A 25,376-nucleotide genomic window follows, 5' to 3' on the forward strand; every position below is an offset into this window, starting at 1 on the left:
GAGTCTCAAATGGTTTCCAATTTTTCAAATTTTAATGATTTTACTCATTAAGACAGAATGGAATGTATTTCCTACTCCTATGGCTAAACCCACGTTGATGTTAAGAATGCAAACTGTTAGTGTTGCCATAGATAAAGAATTCTGCTATGCAGCCTGTTTGATTTCAATATCACGTGATGTTTGACGAAATTTAAAAATTCTCTATTTTTTTATGAGTTATTTCTTAAATCATTGCAAGCTACAATCTGAACATTTACATGGCAACATATCAAAAATCTCTTCAATATCAATAGAAATCAAATTAAATTTTGTTTTCAAAGAGATTCTCATAGAGAGTCTCTGATTATTTTACTCGTGTGTCTATTCTTAATTAGAACAACTATTTGAATACGTTCGGGAATTTTCGTATCTTAATTTTATGATAAGTTTACAAAATCAATTAAGAGAATATATATATCAAACAATATTTTATTATTTGATACTATGTCCTCAAAAAATTTAACTGGCAATAAACGTATCATTCGGGACAGTTGCATTGATTTGCATACAAATGTGCAGTTGTGGCGTAGAATTACTATTAACATGCATTCCACAATTTTAGCGATATCCCAAATTAGACAGAAACAATTTTAAGTATTTTTTTTTTTTATTATTATTGATAAGCACTTTACTGCTTACTTTTACTTTTAACTGCACACTTTACTTTTACCAATTTAAGTCAAATGTTTCAAATTCGTGCTTGAAATCACGATTTTAAATCCTATTTATTTATTTTTTATTGAAAGTCATAATTTAAATCCCATAATTATAATTTAAATCACCTATCATCCCTAATCATAATTTTAACCCCCCTCTTCTCAGTTTAAATGAAAAATGTCATTTTTCAGACCTTCATTGAATACCAAACAAAAAATCCATAAGAAATTTTCAAGCTTTGTCATCAGTGTATCAGCTGGTTATTTGTTTGACCCTAGTCGATTTCATTTATGTTACATTTTACTCACATAAATAAAATAATGATATAGAAAAATACATAATAATGCAAAAAAATAATACACAGCATTTTAGTTTTGTAATCAAATGTATAGATAGTTAGGTATCATTATAGGTAGTTTATATATTTATATTTTTCATTTGTTTATTTCCTTTCAAGGAATATATGTATATACACACAAATAGATTTTTTTTAAAAATTATTTTAGCTGAAAAGAAGACATAGCGAACTTCAATTAGAAACTGAATAGCATTTATAGTTAATTACAAAACAGATTAGAAGCAGACTAATTATCAAAACTAAATTTTTAAATGACGCAAACAATCAATTATTTGAAATTAAATTATTTTAAGACAAAATATTTTTTAATGTATGTTCTCTCTCTGCATGAATAAAATTTTTGATATTTCTGAATCATACATATGTTTCACAAATATATGTATGATTCCTTATCCTAGTTAGTAAATATTTGTGTATAAAAGTTACAATATATAAGTTACATTATAGTTGTATAAAAGTTTAAAATAAATTGTTTTCTAAAAGAATTGATTAAACTAACAACCCTTTTTGAATTATTATAGGTCTGGAGAAGAGTTACACCCAGAAGATAAACTAAAAGTGAATACGTTTGAGGAATTGTCTCTAATGTCAAATCAATTGGAAGAAAATCTAAAAAATCTGGTAAGTTTTATTTTAAAAACAAGTATTGTGATATACTAACTATATTGTTTTAATTTATAATATTGTTTTAAGTACAAAGTGAGACGTTTGCATTAAATTATGTTATAGCGCTTTTTAAAGCTCTTTCGCGAAGGAAATTTTAAAAATTCCACGATTAAAAAGCATTACACTTAAGCAAAGCTATACTTTTGAACTACATGTATTGCCTGAATTATCCCAACTTAAGAATGTGCAAATAACTTAAATTTTTTAGAAGTTATTAAACTTTTTTTTAAAACAGCCAAAACATAAATATAACTGCGTTATTAAGTTTTTGTTCGCTCTTTAAACTAACCTATTATTCTTCCAGTTTTCAAAATTATTTAGAGCATGAAATTTAACTTCAAAGCCAGGAAAGTTAAAATGTACTTTTTTTTTTTTGATTTCAAATCTTAGCTACTAATGCACGTATTTTAGGTAAAGAAAACCGAGGTGGTAAAATTACAAAGCCAAAAAGGAAATTTGTCTGCTTTTATAATTTGCAACGTTTAATGTTGTAGTATTTTTTTATTTATTATTATTTAAATTTAGTTTATTAGATAAACCCTTAAAATCAACATTTGTAAAAGTCTAATTTAGTAAATGAAAATAGCATAAACAATGAATAATTATAATTAAATCAGAAACTTTTCTGTTTTTTTTTTTTTTTTTTTTTTTATGGATATCATGATCTCAACTTTTAATGAAAGAACTGATTGTCAGATTAAAAATAGTTTTTTTTTTTTTTTTTAGAAGTATAAATTAAACATTTGAATAAAATATATATTTCTGTTTTCAATTTAGGAATCCATTGTCAGCAAAATGGAAAAAAATATGCAAAAGCTAAACGCTCTATCTACACTTTCAAAATCACAACTCTCTGAGAGTTCTTTTGATTCTGATGAAATTCCGTTCCAGTCATGGCCTTTGTCAAAGTTTTGTAAGTTATTTGAATTTTCTTGAATTGAACAATCAAAGTTTTGAGTTACTTTTTTTTTTTAGTATTATTTTACATTGAACATTTTATTCCAATTATATTTGATTTTCATTTTATTTTTAAAAATTCTTAAAGGAATTTATTGCTGTTTAAATAAAAACGTGATGGTATCGCTACAAAATTCTTTCCTAAAATTTAGTCATAATTTAGTAAAATTTGAAAAAGTAGATTGAATTTGCTTTGAATGTCATTTTCTCTTGTCTACTTTGATGTTTAACCATGTAAGCATCTCTATTCCTGTTGCAGATAAATTTTAAAGATTTTGCCAATTTACTTGCAAAAATTCTCAGATAAATTTTCCCACCTATGATCATCCCTACCTAAGTGAATATTAGTTTTTTAAACATTTTTCTCATCGAAATTTTTAAAAGGCCTGATAATATTCTGCATATAAAGAAACAATCTAAACTAAAACATATAAAGCTTCTGAACATATAAAGAGTAAAATCCAATTACCAACAAAATCTTTGTTTTTACTTTTTTTTATACATAAAATTCATTTTCTAACCCCCATCTTATTAAAAATTCTTTTCTTTTTTCATTATTTAACAATGCATGTTATTTAACAATGCTGTTTAACACTTATAATTAACTCAATACTTTGATGCAAGCATTTAGGAGTTAATTTTTCTTGTACAAATATCTTTAAAAATGCCTATCTGGAACAAATAATAAAAAAATATTAAAATTTAGCTAACTACAAAATTGAAAAACATTTTGGATGAAATTTACATATTACAAGTATTATGCATATTCAACACTTTTTTTTTTAATATAGATTTTAATACAAAAATTTATCCCAGTTATCTTATCTAAACTAGTTTAGTTATGATAAGAAGTAAAAGAAATTTAAATATAATATCCATTAGAAGTTAAGATGTTATTTATATCCATATGAAGTTAAGATAACATAAGAAGTTTCTTATCTTGTTTTAATAATGAAAATGCTGTATACTGGTTCAAAAAAAAAAAAAAAAAAAAAACACTTATTTTTATTGTTTTGTTTCTATTCTTCAAAAGTATTTTTGTCATATTCAATAAAATAGAAAAATGGTATGTTTGCAATGCTGATTGACACCTAAGGAGTTTGGATTGTTGCAGTTAGCTCACCTTTTTTGCATTTAAAATTATAAAAGATATATGTGCATGTTCAGGCATCCTTTAAGAAAGATTTCTTTTGAATATCTTCTGCTATCTCATATCTCAAAAATGCTAAATACAAGCAACAATTAGCGAACAAACTTTTTAAACAACTTGTAACTAAAACATAGTGCGTAGCGTTCTTAAAAAGTGCTTAAAGGTGCTTATTTTTTATTTTTGTTACCTAAAAGTCTTTAAAGGTGCTTTTTTCATTGGGTGTTTTTAAAAAGTGCTTAATTTTCCCTTTTCAAAAATGAGATTTTTTTTCATTACCATGTCGATTTTCCTCACGTATTATGCAGAAGCGTGCTTTTCACATTGTTGTATTCAACGTTTTCACAATTCATTCAACCACAATCAATTTCTGTGTACCGTCGGTCCATAGAGTATGAAAGCGCCAATCATTTTACATGTTTGATGAAATGCTTGCATGTTCGCATGTGCGTCTACTGAGCTGGGTTCAGTGAGATTATTGCCTTCTCATGTGCAAATCTGTAGCATTTTGCAAGATATTCTCAATTTCAGACTTCATTTTCTGCACTCTAATATCAAACCAAAAAATCTCTTGATCATTTTATAACGGATAAGAAAATAATATAAGAATATAACAGTCAAGAAAAGAGTTTCTTGTCAGAAATTAGTTATTTTCTCATGATCATCTAAAGTCTTTGTAAATTATTTTGCAATTTGTTAATGTATGTAGTGCTTAAAAATATTTTTTGAGTGCTTAAAAAGTACTTAAAAGGTGCTTATTTTTTGTTGAAAGATTTGGCTATGCACCCTGGAAAAAAACATTTTTCTTTATAATGATTTTTTTTTTCAGGTTCCATGTCTGAAGAAATAGAAGGAATGTATAAAGAAGAATTGAAAACAAAGATGAATATATGTAGAGAACTATGCATAGTGCAAGATCGATCAACATTATGCTTTTTTGAAACATGTTGGAAATATGAACCAAACATTGACAATCGTAAACTTAACAGTTTGCTAACTCAAGTCATATTTGAATTGGAATTACAAACACAACTGTAGGTCATGATTTATTTTGCATTCATCTCCTGTGATAAATATGTAATTAAGTAATAAATTTAAATATTTTTATTATTATAAGAGTTTTATTTAAAATCAATGATATTAGAAAGTAAAATTTGGCTTTTTTTCCCCGCTCTTTATTAGCTCAATTACGTTTACTTTTTTCATATCTTTCAAAATTTTTCTCAAAAAGAGTAGTCAGTCATTTTATTATTTTAATATCACTGATTATTATCTTTCATTTAAAATAGTGTTTTAAAAATAAAAAAGAAAAGAATAATTTGCTGTTGAGTGATTTGAAATGTGTTCAACGAAAGGCAAATCAGCTCTATGCAATCTTTTAAAAAATAGTAACTAACTACTCACAATCATAAAATGAACTAACTCAAGTATTGCAATTACAAATGTCATATTTAATTTCTGTGATAGAAACGAGTATTCAATGATAAATGGTCGGTGATAATTTATGTAATTTTAATGTGTTAATTAAATAATATTTTTAAAAAGTTACTTTTATTAAACACAAATCCGAAATGAAATATTTTATTTTTCGATAGTTGAATTCTGGACTTAATAATCGGACTTGATTATAATAACTTTTATGTTTATTAGAATAAATTTGTAAAGACTAATATAAACTTTAAAAGAATATTTAATTAAATTAACATGGTGTAACGATGAATTCAAATTTTTACTTCTATAACACGTTTTTATCTTCAAATTCGGGTTTTTTTTTTATTGAAAGTTTTAATATAAAATTAAATATTCTTTAGATTTAGTTATAAGACAAAAAAAAAAAAGATAAAGGAAAGGAAAAGACATTTGAAAAACTTAGATAAATTTTCTTATCATATTTAGATTAAACTTTTTTTAAATATTTGAATTGTTTCCATTCAATGGTTTTGTTTCAATTTCAATGAAAAAAAATTTAATTTTTTTATTCCTTTTAAAAGTTGAATTTGCCTCTATTATCATTTGAAATGTATAAAAGCTTTAAAATTAAATTTTATTCGATTTACCAATCGTTTAGCATAACACCACAGCATGTATTGCAGCTGATAAATATTTTTTTTCTACTACTTGCAATAGTTTATACTGTTACAGCTCTTGATTTTGACAGATATTCGGGAAATCTGTGGAATTTCGTTTTTTTTTTTTTTTTTCTTATTTCCATCATAACATATAATGAACAATTCAAGAACATAATATGTTGAACTGAGGACCATCTAAAAAGTGATTGAAATATCCCTAGCAGCAAAAAAACTTGGGCCCTCATTGTACCAATATTCACCAATCTCAGAGTTTAAAGGGAGTATTTTCCAAGATTGGACCAACATAGAATTGTTTGATTCACCCAATATTTTACAGCTGCTTTGCAACCAATATCGGCCCAATATGAAATTGTCAGATTCACCCGATATTTATATTCATTATTCAGCCAATATTGGCCCTATATTAAAAAATCTAGACATCCCAATATAATATAACCCTTGGTGCATGTTCATGTAGGACCCATACTGAACCAATTTTGAACCCAACTAAGACCAAGGTAAAATTGTTGCTAGGGATCTAATCTATTCAAACAAATTTGTTGTCACAGAATTTTTAGGTTTCTTGAGTGACAGTATAAAGAAAATAAAAATTTGATTAAATCAATTTTCCTCTGACGAACTTAAGGTAGAATTGATGACATATACTTGTTTATTATTCTTAGACATTGAAGTCAAATCTTGTATGATGCAGATAAATTGTTCCTAAAATTCGAATTATCTTTGTACTGTGTAATTATTATTTGATTAACAATACTTTTATTTTGATTAACAATTCATTAATCATTTTTAAAATAGTGATTTGAGGGGTCATTCACAAATATTCTTTTTTATGTTTAGTTACATTTGAAGTTAGTGATACACTTAAATTAAAAATATTAAGTTCTAATTTTTTTAATTTAATTATATATTTTATTTAATATAATAATTCTTTAAAATTATAGTATATAATTAAATCATATTTCTAATTTTATGTTTGGGATAGGCGGAAGAATAAATTGTCTTTCTGCCCATTGTTGAACTGAGGCATAAAAGAATTAAAATCTATATTTATTGATAATAATAAACAACTCGTAGTTATCTGAAAGTAAATGGACAAAAAAGAAACTTGCCCTAGATTTTTGTCAGATTTCGACAGTTTTCAACACTTTTTGACATGTCAAACACTAGTTTTTTACATCAAAAACCCAAATTTGAATATTGGTTATTATTTTTATATTTTACTAGCCGCCTTCTGCAACCAGTTGACTTCTATGTTTGAGAAAAGTTTATAGAGTAATGCTGACTATATTATAAGTCAGGTATAGCCATATGTGCAGTTTCTAGAACCTGACAATCTATTAAAAATGATTTCAAATAAAGGTTTTAAAATAGGTCTTTAACCCACTGACGGTTCTGCACGTAAAAAGTCGCATTTTAACCTGCAGTCTTCTCTGCATAGCAAAACCGGTTTTCCCATGTTAACTGATAGGGGAACTGTGTGTAGGGGAGAAACATTCTCCCAATTTTGCCCATTTCCTTAACCGCCAGTGGGTTAAGGTGCCAATTGTGGATAGCCAATTTCTTGTTAATTTTTGTAGCTGTTTTTTATCATTTGCAGGCAGATTTTATCTTTCATGTAATATCTCCGTGTAAAATAAATGCTCCAAGTTTCCAGACCAATTAAATCTTAAAATCATACACCCATTATAAATTATTCACATAGCAGTTTCCGTATTTTATAGTAATGTTCTGATTTTTTTTTTTTTTTTTTTTAAGTTTAATAAAAAAAATTACTTATGGTAACAAAACAAACAGTTCTTACATAAAAACAAATAAATTGGGTCCGAAGACGTTAATCATACTGAAAATAATTAGCTTTTAACAACAAAGAAATGACTATCTGATTTGAGAAGTGCTGCTTTATTTTAAATATTTAAAACTACAATTGAAGTTTTAATCTTCAATTTGAAATTCTTTTATATACAGCTGTAATAAATTCATTAATAAAATATGCAATAGAATAGTTTTATTGTTTTAGAAATTGAAAGCAATCATGGACATCAAACAGCTTGAGAATTTAATAATTTTATGTACACTATAAATACAACTGGCTCTAACAATAAACTTGAATCTGTATAACTCATATAAGCATGTTTCAAAAAAATAAGACTGGTACTTTAAACTGTAATGGCACAGCAAAAATGCAAATAGAAAAAACACTAAAACCCTTTCAATTGAATTATTGTTCATTCTGTTTGTAACATAAATGGGCTATAAATTGCTTAAAACTAAACTTTAAGCTAACCAAAATTCATTATGCCGTAACATAAATGTTATTTTTATTTAAACAAAAGCAAAGCTTATATAATTATGCATATTTTTTTATGAAAACAAATAACTTTTTTTTTAACAAATTGCAATAAATTACTAAATTGCACCATACCTCATAACAGAAAACAAGTTTGTAATGAATCTTAGTGAAATGTGGTCTATAAGTGTAACGAATAAATTGAACAATCCAAAACAAATTTAGGAATGTATGTAATAATATTGAAAATTTAAGTGCCTAAAAATGTACTAGTTTCATAGAAAAGTGTTATTAAAAGGGAAAAAAACAGGAAAATTATACAAACTTAAAAATATTTGGAAATATATTTAAGTTTGTATAATATTGATACCTACTCACAAAAATTATTAGAAAGAAAAAAAATTTCTACAATCACATGGGAAAAAAATATTTAAAAACTCGAAAAAAGAAATTCCCTATAGCAAGTATTAAAAATTCAACTGATTACTGAAGTTCTATCAGAGAACTAACTGGGTTTAGTTCTCTGATAGAACTAAACCCAGACACACATTTTTTATAACTTATGACTGAACAAAAATTAACATTACAAAACATTAGGAAAAAGACATACAATGACATTTTGTAGATTTGAAAAAAAAATTGTATGAACTATTTTTATAAAAAGAAATAATTTGTTTTGTCAACTGTAGCTAATCAGTAATGGTAGGCTGTTAACTTTAATATTTACAAAACATACTTAGACCAAAAAGAAACCTAGTTTGCAAAGGTTTAAAATATGACCTGCTACCATTAAAAAAGTGCCTCAATTTTTTCTATCATTATAAATAACCATATATATTAACAGAAAAAATAATACAATAACCTTTTCTTTCTTATGTTAGTTTAACATTGTATAAAGTAGATTTTAAACACTAAAAAACTCAATTAATAGGCTACTTGTTGAAAAATTAAGTATTTATACTTATTTTATAGTCATTAGTTATAAAATTGATGTTAGCCAAAATTTTATGAAGCTGAGAAATTAGCATTTCTTAGTTCCCAATGCCAACTAATTTATAATATTAGTTTATAATTTTATACTCTTCTGAAAAGAATTAGCCCTAAGTGGCTACTAAGAAAAGTTAATTAAAAAAATAGATAACGAAGAAGTCTCTGAATTAATATTTTGATTGATTGTGATATTGATTATATGTAAACAAACAGTGTCAACAATAAAATTTGAAGGATTTAATAGAAAACTGAAAAACTTCTTTGCTTTCAAAGACAATTTGGTTAATACTTTAAGTACTGGTGATAAGTCAAACGAAAATCAATATAAAAATTAAACATCTGCAAAAAAATAATAATTGTATAACCTTCAAAAAATTAAAATTTCACGTCAGAAATAGATTTTATAAAAAAATCCTCAACTTGATGCCTTAGTTGTTTGTATCTTGATTTTGTATACATTATTTTAAAAAAAAACTTTCACTCAAAATTTAGAGGTTTTAATTAGTGGTCAAGAAAATAGTGGTTTTATGTAAAATCAGTTTTTTTAAATTTCTCATTAAATACTTTATGTCTTTAGTTTGTTTTGATTGCAACTTTGATTTTGTGTATAATTTTTAAAAAATTACAATTCATAGATTTTTTTATTAGAAAAAGAAAAATAAGCATTTAAGATAATTTTTGCTCATATAGTATACTAATTTTATTTAATATTTTAAATACTTGTGTAAGAAAATTAATTGTATATAAAATTTTCAATTTAATTGCATAATTTAATATAATCTTGATTTTGTATATATTTTTTTAAAAGAAACTTCATCCAAAAATCAGAGGCTTTATTTAGAAGTCAAGAAATCAGTGCTTTTATGTTTAAAAAAATATATATTTATAATACAATTAAAAATAGATAAGGAGTAAACAATGTTAAATCAATAATAATTTAAATATGCACAAAAAATAATTTTTGCTTAGAATAAATAAACAGGTGCTTTTTTAACCCAATAATTAAATCTCATTTAAAGTAAATAAATGCATTAAAAGTTAAATGTATTAAGAATGTAATTAAATGGATTAAAAATACTGTTTAAATTTTGAATAAATATGAATAAAATGTAAGATTTCTATTTATTTAAGAAAGTAATATTTAAGGAAAAAAATTTTAGTTAACTATAATAGACTAAATACAAACAATTATCAAAAAATTCAAAAAGCAGCATATTAAAAAAAAATAGTGTTTCATAAATAAGAATGTGCCCTATATGTAGCACAATATGTCTGTAAAGCTCATTTTCAATTTATATATTAATAAAAATAAATAATTTTTAAAAGAAAAACTATACATTAAAAATACTATTTCAATTTTCAACACACATAAATCGAACAAAACTAAAAAATGCAAAATTTTTATAAATAAGGCTACCCTTACACAAATTAGAACTAATTTTAAAACATTTTAATACATCTTTATATTACAGTAGCAACTAATAAATAATTTGTAGGTCATTTTTGCCACATCAATGCCCATTAACAATAAATACAAAAACTTGTTTTTTTTCTTTCCAATCCATGGTACATGGGGAACATAGTTTTTCCTCCCCTCCGGATGACGTTACTGTTGAATGATAAACACATGAAAAATAAACTGATAGCGAGTCTTGCTTTTTGGTTAGAGTTCAGCAGTTCCCCTTAACCAGGCATAATCGTCGTCTGAATCTGTATCAGCAGAAGATTCATTTCGAACAGACATTGTATCTAATCTTCGAGACTTGGTTGGGGGTGAAGCAGACCTGGCTCGACGTCTCATCGGACTACCTGGTGGAGTACTCGCTGGTGATAGAGCCTGCCTTAGTCTCCCTTTACTTTCTTTCCAAAAGGTATTCTAAATTATTTAAAAAGGAAAAAAATATGTAAATTAGATTGTTTCTTTTTTAAATAACTATTTTACAGTTGATTAATGTTACAGAATAAAAACATTTACACTCATTGCATTAAGTTTAAAGTATGCCTTCAAATCTAGTAAAATATGCAGACTATATTAGCAGTTTATAACCCAAAATATTTTTAATATGCCTAATTGACAAAAAGAAAGACAAAAAAATCTTTAAAGGCCACATTAACTTCCCTTAGTCTCAAGAGCCAGGGTCTAGTTCACACTAAAACCAAAATTATCATAATTTGGGAAGAAAAGGGTCAGCTTTAGAAACTTAAGATAAAGTGCTTATTTCGAATTTATTATTATTTGAATACACTTCAAGTATTTTTCTAGGACATTTTTTGATCATGTTGTCTTTTTTCTGGGAAGGCATTTTGAGTATGTTACGTCATTTGTGACAATAATTTGGATAATCATATTGTATTTTAAAATGTGAACTATTTTTTGTTTCGTAAACAACCAGAAAGAAAGGTTATAAAGAATAGTAATAATTAATTTCGCATCATTAATTACAATTAAAATATTAAATTTCATTATATATATGGCACATTATATTATTTCATTTCTTTTTTAATTAAGATTTACAAGCTGTAAATTTTGATATAGAGCCCAACTTCACATTACTGAACCTGGGATACAGTGAATACTGGGTTGTACTGAGCTTTATTAGTTGTCCCATCAGAACTCCCATTTAACTATAATGTTATTTCATACGCTTTTAGTGAACAGCTGAAAAATTGGTTGTTTGTTTAGATAAAAATCTTTGAAATTTCATTTCCATAGATTTTTTTTATTTTTTAGCTTGCAGGAGTTGGAATAATAAATGGCATCATTCTTTTAAGTCAAATGTCACTCTTTTATGCACATTACTTTTAACTACGGCAAACAGGTTGTTAAACAGCACATTCTTCTCTATCCCCCATACCTTGAATGCAAGAACAAACCTCTCTTTTTCCCTTTCCCCAATTTTAAAAAATTTTTGGCTACTGCTCGTTAACCTGATCTCCAGTTTAATTAATAAAATCTATCTCTGCAAGCCACTATTCTTTACAAATAACTTCTTGAAAATCAAGAAGGGGTGCAGTCAAAAGGTTTAAAATTTGTTTTACAGCTCAGAGATTTTTTTCCCCTCTTTTTTTTTTTAAAAAAAAAAACAGTAAAAATGGCTCATTCAATAAAAATAACAATTCAATTGAGTATAAGGTTAAACCTATCAAACAAATTAAAGATAGAATAAATCAATCGTCATTGTGTAAAGCCTCATTCTTTTGCATCCTAAGTTAAACAATAGAACTATGCTGAAGAAGATTTAGAAGAAAATGTTGAGAAAAAATATGAAATTTTGACACAATACCAGAAGTCAAATCTGCAGCAAAAAGGAAAGGTCCATAAGGAAAAAAATTAAATTTTTCCTTTTTTTTTTCCTTGTTATTTCATTCTTACACCAAATATTCAATATTTTGCAGAGAAAAAATGATTTGTTAATATCAAAACATGACTTGCAAAAGATAAAATTAAAATATTTTGTTATAAAGATGGTAGTGGGGACAAAATTTAGGCAACATCAATCATCTTAACAATATTAAAAATAAAAAAAAATTCTTTATATTTGTACTAGTATTTGACTTTTAATAGCAAGTAAGCAATTATATAGAGAACTAGTTTTGCTAGTTCTCTTAGATGAAATTGAAAAAAATAATAATTCAAACAAAGCATCCTTCCTTAAGGAGGTAGAATTTTATTTATTATGATTTATATAAGCCTAAATTTCTATACTTAATTATTAATATATAATTTATAACATTTGTCATAGCAAGGGGAGATATAAGGTATAAAAACTTTGATTTTAAATAATATTAGTTATTTTAATATCTAAAGGGTGTTTTAAGCTACAATAGCAAAGTTATATTAGAACTGGGGATGTAATGAATTTGGGGGAAATTTAAATAGATTTAATAAAGAATAATCTAAAATCATATTTCTAACTATATGTTATAAGAAATAGTTTTTGCACATATTTGTTTAGTTATGCTCTGAAAGATGCATAGAAAAGCAAAATTTGTAAAATTGAAACTAGATTATTTTATACTGAACCATAAGTTTTTCTAATGCTGATTTTTTTTTACTTATATTCAGGGAAGTCAATTTAATCATTTTTTAATGCTTTACCTTTTAAATATTGAGATTTTTTTTTTTTTGCTTCATTCATCTTTGTTTTTCTGTTTTAACAAAAATGATGCTCTCTTCTAATGTTAACAGAACGTTTCTAATAGACTTCATTCTTTTATTGTCACTTTTTTCAAATAATATAAAATACTGTGATTCTCAATGTTAAAGTTATATTTCAGAACTAAGAACAATTTTTTACTGTTTCTCTTTTGATTTTTTTATTAGCTTTTCTTTTCATCAGTGTTTTTATTGTGACAGCATTTTTTAAAGAGCGTTTCTAATGAAAGCTATTCTTTTATGATCCCATTTTTTTAAAAATATGACAATATGAAAAGGGTTAAGATTAAGTTAAGATTTTTAGCGTTAAATTTATAGTTTAAAAATTAAGAACGTTTTTTGTTTTAATTTCTGTCCAGCTTCTTTTCTAAAAAACTTATGTTTCTATAGACCTTTTTATTATGATGCGGCGATCAAGAGGGTTTCTAAAAGACTTTAATCTTCACTTTTCCTTAGAAATACAATATTAGGAAAACTGAAATATTTAGCTTTAAAATTTTCTTTCAAAAATTTAAATTGATATATTATTAAATATATTGATATATTATTGATATAATTTAAAATTTATAATTATTTTTTCTGTTTTGTATTATCTTTGTTTCTTATAGGCATTTTTATGATAGCACTTAATTTTTAAAAACGTTTCTGTTAGACATTATCTCTTTTAATGTTTTAAGGAAAAGAAAATATTTCAAGAAAATATTATATTTAGCAATAAAAATTTGCTGATATTAATTTTTTTTCCTTAATAGTTCTAAGTATATTAATATTTAATTATCTTTATTATCCTAAACATTTCTATCAAAGTTTTTTTTCCCTTAACCCCATACCAATAATACAGCTAGATTTTGATTATTTCTCAATAAGGACTAAACTTATTTTGATATTAAAAAATATATATAATATTTATTAATGACTTTTTTCTTCAAAAAAAATTTTGCTATTCAGCTGCCAAATATTCAGTATTCGCCGATTTTTGTGGCCAAATCTTCAGCATTTGGTTATTCCGCCAAATCACTATTTCTTACATAATTAGAACTCAGACTATACTTTTATTTTTAAAAAAAAAAGTAGCCCCGAAGCTTTTGAATAATATTTTTTATTAATTTACATACATTTACCTACTAATTATATAATAAATATACTTAGAATTGTGATCTACAGGTGAATCACAAGAAGCAAATTACAGTAAGTTCCGTAAAATCTTGCCAAACTAACCATTTTACCTTCAACGTAAAATTTTTACATAAACCAGAAGTAATTTGCTTTACACTTTTAGAAACATGGGTAATTTTTCAAGAGTTACTTACTTTTTTTTTTTTCCAAAAACACTTTGTCTAGTAATATCTTGGACCAACTAAAATTATTTAAAGTGAAACTCTAATTACTTGATTGTTAACATAAATCTATTTCTGCCCATGCTACTCAAACCAGAAAAGTGTATAAAAAATAAAAAGTAGTAAAGGTATTCCCCCAACAGCCCAGTGTGAGCCAGAGGGGTATAGAAGTTAAGGTTCCACAATTTTGTGACTATGTGGCATATGATTGTGACAATGTGGTCATTGTTGCACACAGACTATATTTACTTCTCAAACAAGCTAGTACTCATGATCTGAGTATAAAATGATATCTCTATATATTTACACCAAGACTTAACAGTTAACAAAACAATTACTTCAAAAGTGAAAATTTTACAAGTAAAAAAAAAAAAGAGTAAAAAGATATCTACCTGAAATTAAGAAAAATAGGCTTTCTTATCACATTACAGCATTTGTATAGCCAAAAGAAAAGGGTTAATTTGAAAGCTGATAAATAGTGCCCTTTTTCATATTTTCCAGCTTTTTAAATAGCGAAAATTATCTTAATGAGTAGGTTTGATTGAACTATATTTCTTAATACCTTTGTTTAGTTATTTTACTTAACCATCCCCAAACACGCCATAGCACAGAAGAAATGGAAAACCCAGTTTTATTGGGAACCTCTGTTTCAGACATGACAGTCATTGATAAATCGTAACCATTGGTCTCAGGTGAAGAATCCCTCGAAGATGGGTAATCAGGTTCAGGAGAATTTGACTGCAATAACCACAATAAGTCAAAATTAAAATAGAAGTCATAGTCCAAAACAAGTGCAATGTAGACAGGATGAACAAAAATGAAATTATAGCATGAAAAATAAATTATCAAGAAAATAAGCTTGCAAGAAAGAAAAAGACAATTTACTCAAATTTCAGAGGAGAAAGAAATTCAGAGAAGAGAAAAAGAATTCAAAGAATTATTCTCAGAATAAAAATTTTAATTCAGAGAGGTATATGTGGTATCAAAGCAAACACCAAACAAATAGGTGCAAAACACATACAATTGAAACAAAGTGCAAACATGAAACATAGAATAACTATCAGTGATTCCGCTTACACATCATAGTGTATCTAATACACCAAAAATTGTAGAGGAAATGCAAAAAATAATTTATTTTGTCTCCTGCATGGGATGCTTAATTCTCAATGCAGGGGAAAAAATACCAAACCATTAGACTTATGTTTACAAAATTATAATCAAACTGAATATGGAAAAAGAATTCTTTATAGCTAAAGAAGAAAATTAAAATATTAATTATTATTGTTGCTTTTCCTTGATTCAGATGTTTGAGCACTCCTAATTTTCAAAAAAAAAAAAAAATATTATAGCTCTTTTTTTTTTTTTGAAATTCCTTGGTTTGTCTATCAATAGATAGAATAGTTACGAAATTGCATATTAATAGATGGATAAAGAAGTAGAGAATTCCTGTTTTTAATAAAAAGGGTCCCAGAAATTTGGAAGTCCTGACTCTTAAGGACCAGTAGTTTCAAAAGTCTAGCGGAATCACTGACTGTATAGAATTGTATATCAATAATAAATGTAGCTCCGATAGCCACTATCTAGCCTTGTTCTTTTTTAATTATTGACAAAAAGATGTGACTGTTTGAGCTAGAAAACGTTTTAAAGGAGGAAAAAAATTCAAACTATTTGTCCTTACTTTTTTTCATTAGTGAGCTTCACCTTTCAGAGCAATTATTGAATCAAATCCATATTCCTCTTTGAAAGGTGAAAATTTTATAAACTTTGTACCTTTATAAATTTTGCATTTTATTTTTGTCCTAATACCTTCTTAAGAAGTTCCCAAGCATTTATTACTTCTGTGCTATGACTAGGGCAGGTGTTTAACCATTACCTAAACATTAATGCAGAAAACAACCCTTAAATATAAAGAGAATTTTAATATTATTTGTATGTATATGAAATTGGAAAAATATTTATTAAGCTCATAATAATTTTGATACATCTATATTTTTATTTGCTTTATGTAATTGTAATATTTTACAATCATGTCTCTGACATTTTAATATAAAATTGCTAAAAATATGTTATGTTTGTCTAATTTTAATCATTATTTTCAAAAAAATCTTTTTTTTTTTTTTTAAATATTCATCTTTTATGAAAGAAACAATCCTTCATAGAAAAAATAAAGAATGAAATATGTGCACCATCGACTAGTTAACTTTAAATATATAAATTTAAGCATAATATATTTTTCTATAGAAAAATAAATTTTAAAGAGAACAAATTTGACTTAAGAAAACAGATTAAAAATCAATTTACTTTCATCACATTGTCATGGCAATGTGTGCTTTCTTAATTTGTCTTTTTTTATGTTTACTTTATCATTCAAATCAATTTTCTAATCTCGAAATTCCATTGCCTACTTCATTCCTATCCAATTGGGTTGAATATTCAAGTCCATAAAGTATGATGCCAGATAACTATAGTTCCTTATCTATTAATAATTTTAGATTAAAAAGTATATTATACAACATACATAGGATAATTTTAAAAGGTTTGGGTTCAATAGGGCTCTTTTGAAGAAGAAAAATTTAAATCACAAAAAAATTAATAAAACATTGAAAAATCTCAACAAATAAGGCAAAATAGCATTCCTATATAACATTCTTCTCAGTTCAACATATCTAAATTCAAATTTGGCAAAATCAGTAAGTTATTGTTGCGTCGTATGAATAGAAAAAGCAGAAGATGCAGTTAGTTATACCTTTTCGCAACAATATCTTGCATTTGTACTTATTATTAAAAGAAATGGCTCTAAAATCTAGTCTATTACAATCCATTTTTTATGGATTCAAATAACTTTCAACAAAACCAGTACTTAGTATTTAAATATGGTGCCATTTACTGAATACAAAAATTTATTTAGCAAACACTTTTTTCGGTAACCTATTTATAGATACCCTGCACATTCCCCCATAGGTTTTGAAAGATATTTCATGCATAACAAGAAAATTGTCTCTGTAAAAAAAGAAAGAATATTATAATTTCAGTAATTACCAATCTTCCATCTTTGCCAAAGAGATCAAGAAAATTATTTATAAATTCCCGGGATTTTTCTTCCCATTTATGTATTATTTCATGCCGTTTGTCTTCAAATTTTCCTTTAATTTTGTCCATTTTGTTCTGAAGTAGAAATTTCTTTTCCTGAAAAAGATTTATTATAAATTAGTATAACTGTGCATTTTATTTTTACTGAAGATACATAAAAATACACAAAATTTCATTAAAAATTAATAAAAAACACAGAAAATAACAATAATTAAATGCAAAGAAAAACACTGTAATTTATATTAACTTGAATATTTTAGATACAAATTCATATATTAATGAAATTATACATTTCAATCATAATTGTTTTACAGATATAATATTTTCAATTAACACATTTGCTTTAATTAATATTTTTTTTAATTTTTTCACCACCACAATTGTATTAATGGGCCTTTCCAGGTATAGTGCCATTTTCTGAAGGGAAAAATTTAGAATGAAAATATTACAGCATTGGCCTCACAAGTATTTTTCTCTTTTCCCTTTTCAAATATAGTTTAGATGTAAAGTAGAAAATACTTCTGGGCTTGGCATCTTGATAAGGTTGGCTCTGTTCATGTTAGAAAAAACATGAGTCATGTGAAATTTATCTCACATAGCATTTAAATTATTTTAATCATGCCTTAGCAGCAAAGTTTTTTAAAATTTTAGGGTAATTTTAGGAGCTTTTTTCAAAAAAATTTAGGTAAATTTTAGGGGTAATATATGATTTTGCTAGGATAAAAACAGATCACACGGTAGTTTATTATATAACAGAAGATTATTACAATTCATCCACACATATCATAAATAATTGTAAGCCATAAAATAAAGCTCTGAAATTTATTAAGTCAAGTAATGAAATCTCTAAAGTGTAAAAATGAAATTTCAACTTTACATATTACCTATCAGAAATTAAGTGCATAATTCAGGAACAGGCAAAAGTGAGAATAAATCAAGAGAAAAAAATAAATTAACACCAACTTGGATTTTTATTTAATTTTTACCTTCTTAATCAAAACTTTATTATTACCCTTTACCTTACTTTATTAAGAAAAACTATTGTGTGATATTATTAGATTTCAAATCAGCAATTTATATTAGAAGTTAGAGAAAAACAAATTAATCATGATCATTTTTCTAATATATTCTTGATATGATTTGTGAGATTCTTTTACTGCCCTCAATAGTGTTTGGTGATCTTCAACACTCCTCCATAATTTTGAATGGTATCTTTAATTAGTCTAAGAGACATAATAGTATTCTCATGGTGACTCACATTAAGCATTACTTTATTTATCGAAAAACCTCTCTCAGGATCAGAATTCCCATGTGGTAAAATTAAAACAGTTTTAATTAATGTAGTTAAATTCTTATATTTTAGATTATTGCTGTTTTATTTATATTTAGCCTATAACTCTAATTTTATTAGGAACACCAACAAAATTTTATCAGATTTTTAGGGTTTGCACATAGTTTTAGGAATTTTATGAATTTTAGGGGGAATGCGGAGGGAGAATACTTAGAAACAGAATGGATGTGTCAAAATTTTAAATAAATTTAAAATGCAGGACTTTGATCTGTATATTTTTTGCATCCTAAGCAGTTCTAACTTTAACATCTATTTTTAACAGTAAATCTTGATTTTAAAAAATTGCAATTGAAAAATGAGGAGTACATATTAAACCAAGCAAATGTTATTAAAAAAGTGTGAACACTTTATTTATTTTGCACATACAATGATAACCATTAGATTTATATTCATACTGTAACTTTGAGTTTGTTCATTCTGTTCAATTTTTTCCAAAACAAAATGTAGATACTCATAACAAAGTATCTCTAGAAAAGTAAGGTTTTCATATGATATTAATTGGAATTTAAATAATATTTTAGCAAAAATTGAAGGATACTAATAATTAATTTTAATGTAATATTTCATAATTTCCAACAGATTTGTGTAAAAATTAATACAAATTATAGCTCCATACTCAGTTGCAAGTTTAGAAAAAACCATTATCATGGATAAAGACTGTTTGCATTTAAGTGTAAGCCAAATGGATGCTAAGCTCGCAGCGCGAACGTATATCAACATCACTAACTCTTAAAACAATGTCACACAGCCTTCTTTTTGCTTTCTTTCTTAAATCATGTGAAATAAGGAAAATAAAACTTATTGAATAAAAACTGATTTTTTTTAATAAGAATTAATGAAAATGATATCTGAAAATCATAACAAATATACATCTTTCTGCTTGCATTAAAAAAACTGATAAAAAAATAACAAATATTGTTTCTTGCAGATGATTTGCTTCTACAGCAAAACAAAAGTAAAAAAATTCTTTATATCGCATTTGATTTGTTAAGGGCATGTTAGCATAAGACGTGCCATTTTTAGTGGTCCTATCAAATCCAATGCTCTTGCAATGGTATATAGTTGTTTTTTCAAAAACAAATGCTATAATTATTTAGCGAAATATGTCGCCAAGTGTAGGATTCCAGTAAGACTACGGAACAATAACCCTTTTTTGATAATTATAATATATATATATATCATAAAAGATAGCACAAATGACATTTCTTACCAATGAGTTTAACTTTTAAAAGCTTTTATATTATTTTGAAAACATATTTATATGATTTGATAACTAAATAAAATAGAACTTATATGCAATTGCAGATGATTACTTCAATCTTAAGCTGCAATGGTCTTTTCTTATTTAAAACAGAGTACAGGGTATCTGCTACATTTTAGATTTTCAATTTCATGACAAATTCCAAGAATTTTTCATGATTTAATGACTTAACGAAGTTACTATTTTCTCTGACAATAACACAACAATAAATTTAAAAAAGCATTATAACATTAATTGAAATGATAGGTATAACCAAAACTGTTATACTCTGCATCTTTATATTTATAGATTTTTAATTTAAAAAACAGAAAAAAGAAAGAGTTGAAGCAATAAAAATAGCTGAAAAAAATACAAAAGCAAATAATTTTTTTTTCTGCAGAATTATATTCTAAAGATAATTTTCTCATTTATCGGAAAGGAAAGTAATACTCCTGATTTTTCTGTTCTCATGTCAAAATAAAAAAAAATTCGCCAATGACTGGCTTGCTTCAGCTAGAATTTTAAATTGATAAAATAAAAAATAATAATAACAAAAATTCTGAAATCACAAAGTTTAAAAGATAATTTGCTCTAGAAATGATGTTTTTTCTTTAATTTTTTGAAAAAGCATCATAATTTTTTTAAAAGAACATGATAAAGATACTTAATATTTTAATAAAATAAGACTGTTAGTGGGGATTTTGTTACAAATTCAGATATTCGGAACACCATGAAATTGGAGGGGGACATAATTCTATTTTAAAAATTAGATTTTTCGGCAACCTAAATACATGACTTTCCATGATTTTTTTTAAAAAAATAGTTCAAATCATGACATTTCATAACAAATTTTGTTCAATACCGAAATTCATGACTTTTCAGGTGCGCAGATACCCTGAGGGTATAGAACCATGCGTCAATCTCAAAGTTTAATTAAACCAGATTTTACTCAAAAATATTAACTAAAGTGAGAAAAATTAACACAATTTATTTATTTAAACAGAATGGAGTTTCACAATAGTTTGCAAAAATTAAAATAAAATGTAAAAAGGCATTTATGAGCAAAAACTCTTTCTACAAGAGGTTGCTGTTGAGAATTTAGAAGCTAAGAGTATTTCTGGTTCTGAGCTGCCATTGCAAAGAACAGAGGGTTTTATCCTCAATGGCAGAGATTGATGAGCACAAGACTGCTTGGAAAGTAAAGGAGGTCAATGAGCAGTGTTGACAACATTGTCACCATCATAGTGTTGTTGACACACTAGAGCTGCACAACGGGCTATTGGCAACAGCATAATTAGATAATAACGACACATGCATGCCGTGCAGGGATACATTGGTGATGATTTTCCAATTCCACGGATACTTTTTAAATATTTATTGCAATATAGAAAAAAAGTTTCCATGTGCAAAAAAAAAACATGCAGGGGGGGGGGGAGAAAATACGAAGCAGACGACATAATCATGATTGAAAAAATCATGGTAGAAGAAAATTTATGTCGAGTTGTATGCATGATGCTCCCAAAGAGAAAAGATATAACTACCATTTTAGCCCAAAGATTAGCAATCCCATCGCTGGCAGAGCAGCGTACAAACAGCAAGTCTTTTTTACAACTCGAGTATCATTTTACAACAAAAATAAACAAATGCAGTGACAGTAGGAAATCTTTTAATGAAATTTTGTTTGGAGCAAATTACTAATATTACTTTGATATTTACTCAATATGAATGCAGTTCTTTAATTTAATTTTTATGTATAACTATTTATATTAACCTTTCTTTAATGTTCCTAATGTTAATGTGCATGATTATGTTTTTTTTTTTTGTCCAAATTAAATAAAAATATCAAACAGTTAACTATTTTTGTATATTTAATAAAATTATTCTATTATCAAAAAATATTATGTGCGAAGATACTTAGTAAATTTTATTTTACAATGGGCAACAGTCTAAGAAACATCCATGAGGATGACCCAAAGACATGCCATCAGAAATTTGATCCTCTGCCGAGGGAATGGCTTCCCAACTTTGGTAGCCCAAGGATCTGTATACAAAGTCGAGCACATTACAGTCAAACAATTTAACAAGGACCAACATCACACACCCTTGTTACCTTGGCATGCTGACCAAGGTGGTCACTCACAAGTTTACTGATTACTGCCACTATAGCGATCAACTGGGAGCAGTGTATTACAATCAGTCTACTGCAGGGATGGCTGATGCAGAAATTAACTTTTCCTTCTGCACCAATTCTTTTTTTTTTCTTTTTTTTTAATATTTCTTGAAATAATTTTAAATTTAAAGCTAGTCTTCATGTTTAAATTAAGAGGGAAATTTATACTAATAAAAAGAAATAGTAAAAAAAAATTTGCAAGAAATTTAAAATGATACTCACATTTAGAAATGAAACATTCATTTCTTTTGCACTGTACCCTCGGTCTAAATTGCGCCTTACATACATATCATAATCTCGAACAATTCGTGCTACCAAATCTGATGTTGAGACACCTTCAGTTCGTTCCGTAGCAACAAACATGCCCTTTTCTTTAATAAATTTATATACATCATCATTCTCTGATCCCATGTTATATGGCAGATCGTCATGTGCTACAAAATCAATCTATAAACACAAACAAATAATATATTATTTAAAACCATGCCATTTAAACTTATGCAGTAATCTGATCTTATAGTAAGAGGCGAACACATAAGCTGCAAATTCAATCTGTACATGTATAAGAACAAAATAATAATTACTATTAAAGTTTATTTATCATTTAATGTTTGATTTAATAAAATCTTTAATTAACTTTAAAAAAATTTGAGCTATAAAAGTTCAAATGATAATTTTTGTTTCATCAAGTTAAATATTTTTACACTTAATTTATAGCTTATTGGACACACTTCTTCAATGCTTCGAGTAAAAATTAGAAAAGTAATAAATAGTTTCAACACATATACCCCCTACAAACCATCCCAAACATCTCTACGGATATATATACGATACAGCACAGTAGCATTCAAGGGTATCAAACATGAAATAAAGCCACACAACCCATACGCTATTTCTATATATTTGGTTTACAGATCAATACCTAATTAAGCAACATTATTTTTTTGCGAAAAAAGTAAACAATGAGAAATATAAAAGCAATGCACTACTATATTTGAGCATCAATGCATGTTAAAACACATAAAATTACTAATTCAGACCTGCTAACCAAAGAAACTCAAAAAACATGAGATTTTTGCGACCACCACATAGCTGAAAAACCAAAACAATAAAAAATATTAAAAAAATTTATTTACACTTTCTTTAAATTAAATTCATATAAGCTATATTTTTACTTCTAAAAATTACAAAATAATAAATTAACCTACTTTTAAAAAACAGATTGGGTGACGATTTAGCATTTTTTAAAAACATTAAAACTGTTTCTGATTAGCCTCTTACAATCAACAAATTCTCATAACTTCTTTTTGACGAGGAAAAGAATTAAATCTGGTTTTTTGTTATGTGACTGAATATTCACTCTCAGGTTGCATCAGTAGTACTTTTAATGCAACTGACTTTACACGATTGTGTATCGGTCCTATCAAAAGAATGAAAATTTTCTGTCCCCAAATGTCTTCACAATGTAACAAACAAAACTGAGTTTCTAAAATATCGAAAGATGATATTTGTCCTGTTTTCCTCATACTTTTAAAACACAGAAAAACTATTATCAATGAAAGAAACCTTGATGTCAAAAATAGAAATACTATTCAAATTAGCTATTTTAGAAAGAATAAAGTTATAATATGCTTAGTTAAAAGTAGTGTTATAAATATTATTTATTTACTTTTTTATTTTTAGGGGGGGGGGGTTATCAGACCAAACAGAATATTAAAAAGTAATTCTAAAGAAATGTTAATGATAAACTAAATACACTTGAACTATAAAATAGCTGATATGGAGGAAAGTTTTGGGGGATATGCATGGGTTCTACAATTCATACTCTTATTAGGAAAAAAGCATGAGAAAATATTTTATAGACTTGAAGCCCTCAAATTAGACATAAAAGACTGAGACTTAGACCTAAAGACAGAGTTAACAAGTCTGATAATTTTTTTTCCCCTGTGTTAAATCCTAAGAGATCAGATTAGGATTTATCAGAAGATAAATCCTAAGAGACACAGATTAAAGATCCAATCTCATACAATAATACTTCTGCAGTTTCCAGATGTCCTCTACTTTACATGGGACTTTCTACACCAGTAGAAAGTCCCATATCCAGAATCTTTGGAACTTCCGCATGTTCAGAAAATAGATTTTTCCAAATAATAGGTGTTTAATGTAAATAAAGATCTAAATAATGCATTATTCAATAAAAAAATAGAGGAAAATTAAATTCAATTTTATACAACAAAGTTTTCTGTTAGATTGAATGACATTTAATTAACTAAAAATTTTTTAGTATAAAAATATATGCATGAAAAAAAAGTGAGCAGATGATAATTTGAGCTTTCCTAACATGTTTATCTTTTTTTTTCCCCACTTGATGTGGAAAAACAATGTGCAAATAATCAGATAAAAATAACGTTAAAAAAGGAAACAGAAATTTCAAAGGTAATTTAATCTGAATAAATAAAAGAAAAAATTATCTAAAGCAAGGAGCAGAATTGAGTAGATTTTATAATGAAAACATTTATTTGAAGTGATACAAAGCTTGTCTGATGGTGTTCTTTTCAAACAATTTTAATATTTAACTTAATTGATATTCATGGCTTATTCTTTTAACCAAAGATTCAATTGCACTTGCCTTTTCAACAACTGTTTTAGTGAGCTTATTAAGGCAGAATAAATCTCCAGCTTATTGAAGCATTTAACTATTGGAAAAGCAGCAAGAAAAAATAAGAATAATGTTTTTTAGTAATACTGCTTTAACATACTGCAAGCATAAAAAAAAAATTTTTTTAAAGGTAAAGAGATTTACTTATTAATGCCAGGGAAATGAGGCTTCCAGAAAAAAGA

At 26.2% G+C, this 25,376-nt stretch overlaps 2 protein-coding genes across 15 annotated transcripts in view; one reads left to right on the forward strand and one right to left on the reverse strand.

The window, feature by feature from the left end:
* Nucleotides 1-336: 336 nt before the first annotated feature.
* LOC107443016 (cyclin-dependent kinase 2-interacting protein) lies at nucleotides 337-4,934 on the forward strand. The gene is made up of 4 exons (XM_016056747.5): nucleotides 337-629; nucleotides 1,576-1,675; nucleotides 2,498-2,633; nucleotides 4,654-4,934. The coding sequence occupies exons 1-4, from the start codon at nucleotides 484-486 to the stop codon at nucleotides 4,860-4,862; spliced, it is 591 nt and encodes a 196-aa protein (XP_015912233.2). The 5' UTR covers nucleotides 337-483; the 3' UTR covers nucleotides 4,863-4,934.
* Nucleotides 4,935-10,619: 5,685 nt separating this feature from the next.
* LOC107443017 (choline-phosphate cytidylyltransferase B) overlaps nucleotides 10,620-25,376 on the reverse strand; it is a 55,390-nt gene continuing 40,633 nt past the window's right edge. For 9 of the 14 annotated variants that reach the window (XM_043051572.3, XM_043051577.3, XM_087150004.1 and 6 more), the window contains 3 exons: nucleotides 22,758-22,982; nucleotides 17,724-17,870; nucleotides 10,620-11,067 (listed from right to left, as the gene is read on the reverse strand). In XM_043051572.3, coding sequence (XP_042907506.1) covers nucleotides 10,855-11,067; nucleotides 17,724-17,870; nucleotides 22,758-22,982 — 585 coding nt within the window. In that variant the 3' untranslated portion in view covers nucleotides 10,620-10,854. Of the gene's footprint in view, nucleotides 11,068-15,246; nucleotides 15,423-17,723; nucleotides 17,871-22,757; nucleotides 22,983-25,376 lie in introns of all 14 variants that reach the window. The other 5 variants (XM_043051573.3, XM_071180589.2, XM_071180590.2 and 2 more) reach the window with 1 other exon arrangement.

This window comes from Parasteatoda tepidariorum, chromosome 8 (genome assembly GCF_982258835.1).
Source record: "Parasteatoda tepidariorum strain Cologne lab strain chromosome 8, Ptep-v5.0, whole genome shotgun sequence".
Classification (NCBI taxonomy): domain Eukaryota; kingdom Metazoa; phylum Arthropoda; class Arachnida; order Araneae; family Theridiidae; genus Parasteatoda; species Parasteatoda tepidariorum.